We start from the raw sequence: 13,979 nt of genomic DNA on the forward strand, positions 1-13,979 counted from the left end.
GTGCTTTTCCCCCCGAAAAATAGTGTACACGATTGCGGGAAGTTGGTTTTAATTTTATTCACCATAAATATATTTGTTATGGAAGTACTGGGCAAGGAAAAGAAATCTTGACGATGACGCCAAATTACTCACGAGAACATGTCTAATCGCGATTCAATTTTTGCTACGTTTTGTCATGGTTTGTGGAGGGACCGTAGTTTTGTGGTTTACTTTCGGCCAAAAATTGATGACCACAAAATTATCCGAATCTCTATAGTAATTAATTTTATGCATGCTTTTCATCTTTTGCACCAAATCGTTCGTGGAACGCTGCGATAGGAACACCAAACTACCGGTAGATAAAAGACATTTTATGTATGAGTATCATATCTATCTACGGAGGCGTTCATATAATTACACAGCTGTCGAAATATCGTCGCAACTTATCGTGTGATTAAATACGAAACCGAAACACACGGCTTAGACTTCGAAACCATGGGCTGTAAAGTCACAGTGTGCGTTCATCAGATGTTTTAGAAGACCTGGTTTGATTTAAAGACACGCAGCCTGTGCTTGGGACATGTGACGTTTGTAAACAGTAAATATATATTTCGTGCACAGCTTGAGACGACAGTGCAACGCACAGGTTTTCCTCAGCAGCTCATGCATTCCTGCCGTGTACACGCAGTCATATCGGTCATGTGGACTCCACTGATAAGTGAGGTCAAACAATCAAAGTACGACTCACAGCTGCCCCCGTCGTATTAAGGTAAAGTTTGTGCGCTGTCCGCCTACGTACAACAAATATCACATGGTCTGAACGGAATGCTGTCCAGTCAGAGTGGATAAAGGGACAGTGTGTCAGTATTCGACAACAGTGTGTCGTCATGCGCTGCCTGGTTTGACTTCTATATGGCCACTTTAATACTTGTTTATGTGGACATTTCGGTCTTATCACTTCGTATGGAAACATGTACTTGTCCTTACATTGGCTGTCATATGGCGTTAAAGGTGGGTATCACGCAGTTTCTGACCGCCTTGCCGGTCGGGTGTAGTTTCGCTATTAATACGAAACAAGTAAGAAGCCTTCAGGTGGTAGTCGGCTCTCCAAACGACAGGAACATTTCACAGTTCCACCGATAAGGAGTGCATTATTTTGAACGTCATATTTACATGTTTCAACCTATTATTAGTAACTATACATGACATTCCAAGCAAGTAGCAACTGCTGTACGCACATAAGTCCTCAAACTTCATCGCAGAGGGAAACACGGAAATTAAATACTTCTGTTTTTAAAAAGTGACCACCGACAAGCAGAAATCTGAATTGCGCGTTCTCGAATATACGGCTTCACGGCTGCGCATGCGACTGACACGCGGCGAAGTATGTCCCGCTGTGGTTCGCCTAGCTTGGACCGCGCTTTACAGGGTAAAAGGACTTTGGTGTTTTGGAAACCTTACGGCCAAAGATTTACATAATAGAGAAATTGTGACTTAACAGGCAAGTATAGGCGAACATCGAGTATACACGCAAATCAGCCGCAGTTTCCGAGGGAGTGACGATAAGCATTTTGAACACCGGCGTGCGAAGTGCGTGTACTGCCAGCAGCTGACAACACATGTAGGGCGGTACATCTGCAGACTCATGCTATCCGTACCTAAAATTTGTTACGCCGATTAGGCCACTGTCATAAAAGTACAGTTTTACGAGATAGAGGCAATATTGATTGACTGAAAGAAATTATTATCATGTTGTGATACGGAAAGTGTACGTGCATTTCCTGAGGTACATGTAGCCATGGAGAAATCGAAAAGCGTATTGAGGTGCGCTTTCCCCGTCGACAGTGCTAGCTACCATTTTGAAACCGTACTTCGAGGCGGAAGCTCCGACGCCCAGCATTGGGTTGAGACTACCCGGCTAAAATGTACATGTACGTGAAACGAAATAAGTTATCGACCAAATAGCCAGTAACATTTACACGGTTTTTCGTGTTCGAATTTTATCAGTTTCCGAATCGACGGAAAGCTGAAGATTTTTACCTTTACGCTATGATTCAACGACAAATCATAAAATGAAGGTTTGACTTGTAGCGCCAAGTGAATCATATGCATAATTCACGAAAACTGTTGACGTACGTATGTGTCAGCATTACCGGGAAATCGTTCTTCCGAGTACACGAACAATGGCATCACAGGGTGTTTCAGAAGCGCTATCAACAATAAAAAGACGAAAAATAAATTCCCAGCCGACCACAAACGTGAGGTACGAAATAGCGAACAAATCGACGTCTATGAACGACTAATGCTGACGCTCGCGTGCGTTGGACGATTTGCCACCTTGGATTTTCCCGCTGAAAATTGTTACTATGCCTTCAGCCCTATGATCACAAAATTCGGAAAAGTTTTGACTGATGTATATATAGTAATACAAAGGGACAAAGCTGAAGGAAGCCACGCCAATGGGTAGTAATTAACTTTCCAGTTAAGAATGATAAAAAAATCTTTAAAACTAACTCTTCAACCCAATGTTTTTCATTCTCCGTGAATTTCGAAACGTTACGTGACCTTGACTTTGATAATCATTTTAAAAGTCGACTGGCATTTGGATTAGTCGTAGCCTAGTGTTGCCGGAGGACGTTCAAGCTATTCCAAGTTTCTCTCCACGTTTAACGATTTTCGCCTTGACAAAATGCCGGACTAATGAATAAGATATACATTTATAACACCCTCCCTGACTTAAAATAAAGTGATTTCTGGCTTTAGTCACGTTCAAACTTTCAAGAATATTCTCCGATTTCAGGTGTTATCGTTAGTGACGACAGAAGAGCCGATATCAGCGGTGGCCTGAACGTTGGCCCCGGTCAATTAGTTGTTGTCACTCGCTGTTAAGCGTTTCGTGACTCCGTGCTACTGGGTGGTGAGAACGTGTGAGATGAACCAGGATTTCAACGGGGAGGTTCGAAGATTCTGCTCAGCGGTCGTTAAAGAAAAACTACGGACTGCCATTAAGCGACGTAGACAACTCAGGGGATTGCCAGATGTCCATCCAGAATTCAAAAACCCAAATGAAAAGTGTGAAGTAAGTGTGACAGAAACGTTTTATCAGTGGTTCAATCTGTCCAGTATTCTCTGCCTTTGGTTTATCTATAAATTACCACACTAACGAAAATTGTAAAATATTTTCAGCGGTCTTTTACTGGTCTGTTATCGAGAAATACTACTGAAATTTACTTCATACATATCACTTTTTCTATTAAAAAAAAACCACAGTCACATTTTTAGTGAACCTTTAGTTCACTCATGAACAAAGTCCCATGAGAATTTATTTTTATTTTGGCGAGGTCAATCTCTACGTGAGCTCCAGGTAAAATCATGGTTTTCGACCAACCTAGCAATTTTCAGAAGCCTTGTACTTCGAAGCGCTCTAAAATAATATTTGTTATTTTGTCAAAATTGGCCTTGATTGGTGCTGGATAAACGCCTATAATAGGGACACAGTACATGATAATTCAGTCGTCCTGACTTGACTGATTGAATGAAACGCCTTGTGGCTGTGTATCTGATAATTTTTTTTAACTATTGTGGTTTGTTTGTGACAATAAGGTCTCGTTCTACCCCAAAGCATGGCGAAATACCTAATGTTGAGTATGCATAAAATGTAAAATTCATTGTTATGTTGTTGACATCTGCATTCTGGTCCGGATCAGAACTCACTTCTCATCAATATCAATGCAGTTTACCAAAGACTGGCTGAGTTAACGAGTTTATTAAAGGTGTATCCCTAATAATGGTTGAGGAGTAAAAGAACCCTGTATATATATAAAAAAATTGTGAAAAATATTATCAAAAGTTACAGCTACCGGCCCTTTTAGCAAAGTGTTAGAAGAGTCTATAATATACGTGTCCATCTAGAACTCGCATCGAAGGAAAAGACATCCAAATTATTGTCTGAATCCCGAAATTCCTTGCAAGGTATACCAGACTGTCTGGCACCAGAAATGCGAGATCATGATTACTAGTGTGGACGTGATTTGTAGGACGAGTGATTTAATAGCCGCCTAATTGATTGAGCTGTCCGGTCAATAATTAATAACTGAGTATCGATAACAGTTAGCCTTGTGGAAAATAAAATATATGAGTAGGCGATGTTAGCCTTTCCTTAAAAGGGTGTAAAGGGGAAGCAGTTTTTATTAGGTTTTGTGTGAAGTTTGTATTCCTATATTCCCATGTGGAGGCGTTTGCCATATGATATAATCAGTTTCAAATCTCGTAAACATTTTCTGCCGGACTTTGTTTTCTCTACCATGGATTTTTCACGTCTAAGAACAACGTTCATGGACGGTAAATATAAGTAGGACGACAACCCCTAGGATAAAGTTCAAATGTAATGCTATTTCGAGGATCACAGCATATGTAATTTCCTATCGATGGCGAAATGACTCAAGAGTATTTATTGCCAATGTTATTTTGTTTGTTATTAAGCGGCATGTTATGTGTCTCTCCATCTTGATCAAGGTGTTTGGAGTACTCAGAGTTCTCCGTCTTGACTCTTTTCTTCCTGTTATAGACATGCACTTTGTTTGTTTGTTTATTCCTCCGGTACTGTTGCATTCGACTTGAAGGTGTCGGTTTCTCCTCAGGGAAGTCGAGTGATGAGTGTAAAGATAGCAATTACATGGAGCACACATATATACAGTGAAATATCACCAGTGCAAGTCAACGCCTGTATTCGGCAGGAGATCCCTGAACAAACTTCGTTTACTATCGAGTTGTATAGTGACTGTGTACTCGAGTTGTATTACATTCAATTTCGCCTTAGGCCAAAAAAAGAAAAAGAATGTTTCTGGTCAGCGCGCGCGTCACTGAACAACAGCGCGTCACCCTTTTTCTGTTGTGGCCGGCGGCCGTGGCTGACACCAAACCAAAATGGCTGAAGAGAAAGAGAAAATTCTTTGGGGGGCATGATCAGTGACTGGATGAACAGTATATATGTGACTATATTGATAAAACTATAAAAGTGACCCTCCTCCCTCCCTTGAGAGAGAAAAAAAAAAAAAAATGCGCGTCGCCGCACCCATTTTTTAAAGAAGGACCTGACCAGAAACATTTCTTTTTTTTTTTTCAATTTCGCCTTAGACGAGAACAATGGCTTTTTTTGCAGTTCAGATACGTACATAATGCTTGTGCCTCAAAAGAGAGCATCACACAAATATACATACAGATAAATACATTATACATAGATACAAAGATACGTACATATATACACACATACATACATTGTACATACATACATACATACATACATACATACATACATACATACATACATACATACATACATACATATATCTATCTATCTATCTATCTATCTGTCTGTCTGTCTGTCTGTCTGTCTGTCTGTCTGTGATTGAATATCATACATTGTATTTCTATCGCACCGTGTCGCTAGGTTAGGATTGCGCAATAGCAGGTAAAGAATAACCGCTGTGACGTTTCTCTGACATATTTGTGCACGTGGGCGCGATCCTTGTCCTTCACACGGCAGTAAATATATGCACAGCCTTGAAAAAATATGAAAGACTGCATTACTGGGTCGACAGTTATCGGTAACCGTGGGCGGAATTATACGACTACATTCAGAATATCCACAGACGTGTAACGATAAGCGAGTTTATGATGTGACTCTGTCCGGGGATAGCATGACCCCATCATATCGATGCTAAAATACACTGGTTGCAAAAGTTTGAGAAGATTAGCATTGGCAAGACCTTGGCAATATTGTAGTGTTTTTGTCGGTCACTTCAATTACTGATTTCCATCGCATGTCTCAACCAAAACACAGCAAGCAGGTGTAATTTGTAGAATCCGTCGGTGGGCTGTGCCGTCATGTGTTTTGCTTTGTTTCGACTCCATCGACCAGAAGCTCGTGGGCGTTTGATTGCTATCAGTCAACTCGCTGACTCCTCTATAGTCAAAGGTTATTCGCCAAGGTCATAAGAATATTTGAAAAAATAATTTGGAGAGGAACACCTTAACAAAAGAATGTAATGATAACGCCGATTGTATGACCTGGGAAATAACGCCGCCGTCCTTTTCAACAGCTCTTTGAAACACGTACTAGGCCTAATTTCGACAAAACGAACACGCACAGTTAATGCCTGTTCTGGCGGACATGAAGGAATGTTTGCCTTCAACAGAACCTCAGTCAGCGTACCTGTGAGTTATGGCTTGCACTCTGGCGAGCATCCAATCAGGAAGACTCGAAAGAACGAAAGACACACTGTACGGCATTGTGTGACAGAAATATCACAGCACTGTCACAAGCATGTTCATATCGATAAAGCGGCAAACACTCAATAGAACTTCTTAATTCCTTCACGGAAATAAATTCAAGATAGATTTCTGAAAATGATAAATACTCGTAATTTTAGGAAGAGATGACAAGTCCGTCAGTGCCCCGCCGTCGTCTACCAGCGCTGTTGATTAGTTTTGTCACAGTCCCGCTTGTGTTGAGGGACTGTGGTTTTGTCCGAATCTCACGTGCTCAGTAGAGCACGAAGAGGAACGAAGCATGCAAAGCGAAAGGAATATTTTTTTTAAAATTACCCTTTGACATCGCCTTGTATTCCATGTAGATTATCTTAATTTCTTTTTTTTTAATGATGAATGCCGTCATTGTTCTGCGATACCGCAGACACTTTGGTCTCACAAAATATCTACTTCAATAAGGTGTCACATAAACGCAACACAATACATTGATTTGCACTAAAACGTGCGACAAGTCAACACCTCACAGTACCAGAATATATTCCTAGTTTGCCCTGGAGGTAACTCTGCTATTAGGCCCAAAGCCAGAGCGCGCCTAGGGGACAGATATTTGGACTCTCAAACTTTACAATTCTTTTCTGATCTACCACTTGTGGGGGTTCATTTTAAAGCTCTTGATATACAAAAACGTTTTATCGGCTTAGTTTTTCGAAATTCGAAAATTTTATTTTTTTTCCATAGAGTTAACACAGGGATGGCGGCCATTTTGAATTTTAAATATCTATAAATCTTGAGTTATTTGTGTCTCTAGTACCGAAATTTGCACGGTGACCCCGAATTTTATTCGATATTTTTAAAGACAATGATTGAAAGATTTCTTAATGAAAGCTTGAGCAAAAGTTTAAGCCTCTTTACTTTCGAGGCGCTAGGCGCATACGTTAAAGGGGATGAGTCCGACTGTAACAAATGCTCTGAATATTTGTCAACTAAGGCGCCAAAATCCCGAGAAAATCCAGTGAATAATAGGCAAAGTAAATGAATAATATTAGTGTAGTACGATCAGAGCAAGAGTGTTCTGATTAAAAAAAGCAAAACTTCTTTTCCTTATTTTGTTCAAAATTACAAGTTTTGTCTAAATCTATAAGGCTGTTGGGATGTGTTGCATTCATTTACCAATAAACATATGTTTTGCCTTAGTCTCTGATGTGCGCACGTCATTCTAGCAAACTTGCACTGGTGATCCAACGTTGGCTGTGCACGAAGTAGTTATCATACCCGGGCGGCTACAGGGCCCTTCCAAAATACAAGTTTCGGACTACAGACTACAATCTGCCGCACTTAACGCGAACGTTGTAACAGCAACAGGGTGTGGTTAACTTCTTGGCTTGAGTTCAACATGTTAAAATAAAAATATTGCCATGTTTTAGTAATTGCAAACGTTGCATGTATACATGAGAAGATAAAACTTGAGTTGAGAAAATACTTTCTGTTTACTGTTTGAGATGACCCTTAAGCATCAAGGATTCCTATAAATAGTACTGTCATTTCTTTTCGCGAAACCTCTTAAAACGTCCCGCTCAAAATGTCAGCTAAACAGAGTTTATCAAGTGATTGACCATTTGTTCTCAGAAGAGTATTCAGAGGGAAATGTCAAGATTTTCGATTTTATCTTGAAGTCAGTCACCTTATCTACAAACACTTCTTTACTTCTCACACGCTGCATTCAGCAACGCATTTTCACTCCATTTCTTTCACAGTGATCCTTTCGGAAAATCACAAAAAAACCACTATTTCCCCTCACATTTCTTTTATTCGAACCCATGGTATGAGCTTGACACGTACTACCCTTGCATAGTAGTTTGTACCCGAAGGGTGTGTGTGAGCGTGAAAACAAGTATTCGGCAATTTAGTAGCTCGATAAGCAATATTCGCTGTTTTAGTGACCGATCAGACACGCCCATTTGGCTGTGTTTGCTCGCCGTTAACACGGCCTCTTAGGAACGTCATAGGTGCTCTATACATGCCAGTGAATGGTCTTGGTAATTGGAGAATGTATTGCCGAAAGGGTCGCTAATTATGCCAGCGTGTCAAACCCTATACATGTGATAAACGTGTTTGGTGCAGACCCCTCGTATAACCATCACAATAATTTACCATGAAATTTACAGCAGCTAGACCTGCTTTCGACATTCATGCTTTCCATGAAGACTGCCATGTCAGACCTCCATTCAAGCGACTCTCCAATTCTATTGATATACGACACAGAAGTGACGAAATGGCTGAAGTAAACCTTGAAACAGTTTAAGTGAAATTTGAAGGCCAGGCTGGATTGTCTTTTAAGAGTTGATCTAGTAGTAGGATATGGTCATCAGGGATACTGTCTACGTAACATAGAAAAGGCGGTATGATAAAAGCGGGTATGAAAACCGAATACCCTACTAAAGCCGACCGATTTTCGTTTACAGTTGTATGCGCCTGAAATCTGAAAGACTTTAAACTTTTGCTACAAGACTTTCCTCAATGGGAAATTTCAACCATTCTCTAACCGAATTGAGAAAAAAAAATCAAGGGTCGCCGTAAACAAATTATCTAACATTTACCAGTATTTGAAATTCAAAATGGTCGCCAGTTATCTCTGGTGGGAAAAACGAAATTGTCCAAAAAACTGATACGCTGAAATCTTTCTTTCTCAATAACAGAAGATCAGAAAAGAATCGAAAAAAAATGAGAGTGAGGCGCCTTTTACCTCAACATGTTGGAACTTAATTTTCTATGGGTTTTGTTGCGATTTGGCAGCTGGTAAAGATCAACAAACCGATAAAAAAATCAAACAAAAACAAACAAAAAGTGCAAAAAAAAAATAAACAAAAACACACAACAGTAATTCATACAGTTGTGATCTGTCATGCAGCAAGTTTACTTGCCAAAACTGCGGAGTACCTACACGTGATGACATTCACATTGACTTATGCGATTTCTTTGGCTTTGCATCGTGGAAACGAACAAGAACAAAAAATGGCTGACGCGGCAGGTCTACATTGACGCGGGCGGTGATAAGAATCGAAACCCTTTCTTCTCATCCCAAATTCTTGGTGTACAAACTGCTCTAAAGTTTTTCCTTTACTTGTTCTTTTTCAGTTGAATGAAGAAGAAATCCAAAGAAAGCGGGTGAGACGAGAGAGGAACCGCGTTGCAGCTGAAAAATGTCGTCAGAAGAGAAAAGAAAAGGAAGTAACCGTGCAACAGGTATGCTAGGATTCGATAAAATATGAGAATAGAGCCCAATTAGCTGTAATTTTTGATATGTACCTGTAGTAATTTTGTTCTGTTCGAAAAAAGCTTCTTATTCTACTTTCAAGATCGTTTTGAAATGCTAAGCGTTAAGCTTTTCAGCAGGGCATATATATATATATATATATATATATATATATATATATATATATATATATATATATATATATATATATATATATATATATATGTGTGTGTGTATATATATATATATATATATTATATATATATAATATATATATATATATATATATATATTATTTGTATTTAAGACAACTTGACTTGTCTACAATACCCACATGGACAGAACACGACAAATGTCTACCCACGTGCACGTACATACTTGTGAAACCGATCAAAGTCAATTCCACAGTTAACGTTACTCTCTTGCAAAAAAAGAAAAAAGGCGCTCGGAGAACTAGAAACGTGTCCTTTATGAGTTGACTGTGTCGGCTTCTCCCTTGAAAACTCTCTGGTAACAAAGTGTGCCATGTAAAGCGCGCGGGCGGAGTAATTCCGTGAAATGTGGTGTGATTATACACAAAGCGGCTTTGAATGACAGATTATCCAAATATGGGCTACACAAAACGTCTACGAAAAACAAACATTACAAGGTGACAAACTGTTCATTTTTTCGAGGAAATTTCCACCAACTTTATGGAGTGTAAAGATTTTAAAATTTCATTGGGCCATAGCATATCTGGCTTTGATCCTTATTTTCTTATATTATTAAGTAATTAAATAATCAAAAAACCTGTCAAAATAAATATATAGGTGGGCGAAATGTGGATTTCGATACGGTAAATAACCATTTTTTAGCCAGAGAGAAGGCTTCTTCTATATTATAGCTTATCTCTATATCTTTTTGGGGTAATTTAATGAGAGCCGTCTGACTAAGGCAGGGTTTTTGTAAATGTCACCCTGACTGTTTGCAATTTTTATTTTTGGATAGTGAATCGTCGATCGAATAAAATAAAAATATGGAGGACAATAATTAAAAGAAGACTGAGTGTAGCTATCCGTTCCGCCCAGTTTATGATTATGTGAACCGGGAAGTAATGTTAAATTTGTCAGGCAAGCATTAAGATTTTAATAAAGCACTGTTTGCTTTATCGTCGTGGGAGGTGTGTTGTGTTCACAGAAAACATGCTGCATTTGCAGTCTGAGAGACAGCGCCCCAAACTATTCATGGTTGTAAAATGTCAGTGACTGCCAGCAGATTAATTCGCCAAGTAAATTTTTAAACGATTTTATGAGCATTACGTGTAAGTAGGACGTCTAATGAATGCTTTGAGGGGTTTATTCACATGTTGAATGCTGCAGGAGCTTAGTGCAGGGCCTGGACATTTAACCTGTAGTCGATCAATTCCTCGTGTTTCAACCAATAGAATACAAATGGCATTTTGTAAACATAAAATGTTAAAACCATTGACATATTGTAACGACATGAAAGGAGAACCCCTTGTCTGTAAGTGGTATATCTTATCTGATGTAAAGCTTAATGTGCTTATTTAATTAATAAATCAGTAAATTTTTGAACGGAACAGTAGCTGTAACCTCATGATTTTCGAGTATTCGTCATTGAAATAATCGCGCCGTGTGTAAATAGATGTCCGAAACCACGTTAATTTCGATTCTAAGACATCCTCTGTCGGCGAATAGCGTGCATGGGCAACCATGGTTCGCTAAATAGAACGAAACTACTCGGGGACTGCCTGGCATCAAGATGCCGAACGAAACTACGCCCAAAGCTCTGCTGTCGCTTACACAGCTCCGCCAGAATGAGCAGATTTTAGGAAGCACTAAATCCTACAATCATATGCTTGTTTACAGCTCCGATGAGCTCACGTGGAGACTTGTACACAAAGGTTTCTACAGTGTCGTCCTTCAAGTTGTAAAAATCGAGAACTTCATTTTTTCCAACAGAGTAATATAAATAATTGCACATATACATGTATCTACAGTTTCATGTACTCTTTGCACTCTTATCAGATTATTTCTATTACCAAGTATGAAATAATGGTTAAGGAGGGCCCTTGAGTAAGGTTAGGGCAAATATTTGGATCTTTCATTTGCGAGATGCACGTCACGTGCTTCGCATGGCATCCATGTACTCACTGTATTAGCATCAGGGCACGAAAAAACAATGGGTTCAAACGTAAGTGATCAGAAATCTCGGCGGGCAGTTTTTCGATATATTGTCTCCCTAATGAGTTTATCCCCCTTTATATTTACTTTTAGTTGTTCCTTTTTTCCCCCACTCCCCTAGTATGAACTGGTCAGCCTAATGCTTACTTTCTCTCTGTCCATCGTTCTTCTTGCGCAGGAATACGAAACTCAGGAAAGTATAAACAAGGAGCTGAAGCAGACCATAAAAGACCTGGAAGAGGAGAAGAAAATGCTCGCCCGCATTTTACAGAACCACCCCGATTGCAAACTACGTCCATGAATTTTCGCTGAACTCTTTATGTGAACTTTGACCTCCCCGATTGTTTACACTTCTCTCATTCCATATCCAAAGAATATTTTAACATTAATTTATGAAGTAGAGTGTCAACTCGAATATGTGAAAGCTTTTTTGACACGTGCTGAGGTTTGCTTTTTTGAGACAAAAGCAAGAACAGTTCGTATTTTTTTTATTTACATAAAAGCTGTACGGTCGATTTTAAAGAGCTTTAAAGCACAGGTATTGACATGAATCATTTACAGAGGACCCTAAAGCAATATTTTACATTGAGGGCGCTCTTTCCAAACCTTACACAAGGTGTTGGTGTACAGAAGTCAAAGCCACTTTATATATGACAGACTATGCAAAACTTATATAATATTTGTGCTGGGACCAAATAACAGTTTCTAATTTCATTACTGTAAGTTATGATGTTAAAAAATGTCGGAACATGTTTTTTTAAAAAGGTGTTCATAAAATGTACAAACAGATTTTAATTAATTTTATCTTGATAATCTGCAAGCAGTTTCATAGAGATACTCGTGATATTTGTATTGATTTGTAAATATTTGTGAAAAATATATGTGGAAGTGATGTCGATTACTGTACATAAGTGGTATGGATTGGCAAAGGGTAGCAACATAACTACCTCAAGTTCCGTCGCATGTTGTACTGATTTCCATCGGCGTTGTCATAGGGAAAAGAAGGACCTAACACAACATATAAAAATGTTACCATGCCGTCAGGAAATAGAGTAGTTAGGGTGGGGAAGTTTTCACTTTTTTATCATTTTTACTGCGACCAATGACAAATCAACAACTTTGGCAACTGCGAAGACAACTTGAGTTTAGAATCAGGTTGTAAAAAACGGTAGGACAGGTTACGGGGAGCAGAGAGTAAATTTTTGTACAGCAACCCACTGACAGATTCACAAGGAATGGAAATCAAACCTTAAAGAGACATGTGACTTAGAGCGCCTCAGGTGATATTCGTCTGCTTACTTCCCGAAAATTCTGTCACGTACATAACTGCAGCTATCACCTTCATGGAACTGAATGGTATGAGGACACTGCTGAGACGGTGAAAACACGATTTTAATGTCTTGTATCTAGTATACCAGATATGTAAACGTAATTTACATTTTTTTGCTTTGAATGTGTGATTTCTTCAGGTAATCTGTTGTCCCCTCAGACGCTTATCAAGGGTACACCGACACTGATCGTCCAAGCTTGGCCATCCAGGCAACCTTTGTGCACGACACTTTTAACTTGTCGAAGTCAGTGCAGAGCGTCACCAGTTCCGTGTCCGAAATCCATGAACAAAAGTTTCATCAAATGTTATAGCGTCAGGGTATCCATAGACCGGGATATGGAAACTACTAGTGAAAAAATAGGGAAATAACGGGAAAATTTCGTATTTGTGTGGAAACTTCATGTATCAAATGTGGTCACTATATCGACAAGAGTTGATTAGGTTTCCAGCATCATACCTTTATTTCTGTACAATATAAATATCAGAAGAGTACAATGCAAACTGTGTAATATAAATGAAAAAGAGTTTGCTATCTTTCCAAATTTACATATTATTTACCTACGACCCAATGAAATTAAAATTCCTTGTGATACATGATTTGTGTTTCTGAGTTTCTAAACTTACCGGAGCATTTAGGTGGATATTGTATGAGGTTGTCGTCATGATTTCAATTTGGGATTACCGATGCGTCTGTCGGACCAATTTTGCCTTTACTAGGTGTATTTATTTCATTTTTGATAAAATAAAATGTTGTAAACAATATTTGTCGTCTCGTCGTATATTAATCCTTCCAAAATACTTCTTAATTATGTGTGGTTGAGAGCCTCGAGAGAGACAGAGAGAGACAGAGAGACAGAGAAACAGACAGAGAAACAGACAGACAGAGACAGATAGAGAGACAGACGGGGAATGGTGACTCACTATTTTGAAATGTTTTATAGTGAACGGTTTAAGTAACTAGAAC

The 13,979-nt window shown here is 39.0% G+C and overlaps 1 protein-coding gene across 1 annotated transcript; it reads left to right on the top strand.

Annotated features, from left to right (window-relative positions):
* Positions 1-572: 572 nt before the first annotated feature.
* LOC139131263 (cyclic AMP-dependent transcription factor ATF-3-like) lies at positions 573-13,777 on the top strand. Its single transcript, XM_070697253.1, has 4 exons — positions 573-990; positions 2,780-3,058; positions 9,385-9,492; positions 11,864-13,777. Exons 2-4 carry the CDS (start codon positions 2,912-2,914, stop codon positions 11,984-11,986), a joined length of 378 nt encoding a protein of 125 aa, XP_070553354.1. The 5' UTR covers positions 573-990; positions 2,780-2,911; the 3' UTR covers positions 11,987-13,777.
* The last annotated feature ends 202 nt before the right edge of the window (positions 13,778-13,979 follow it).

This window comes from Ptychodera flava, chromosome 4 (genome assembly GCF_041260155.1).
Source record: "Ptychodera flava strain L36383 chromosome 4, AS_Pfla_20210202, whole genome shotgun sequence".
NCBI lineage: Eukaryota > Metazoa > Hemichordata > Enteropneusta > Ptychoderidae > Ptychodera > Ptychodera flava.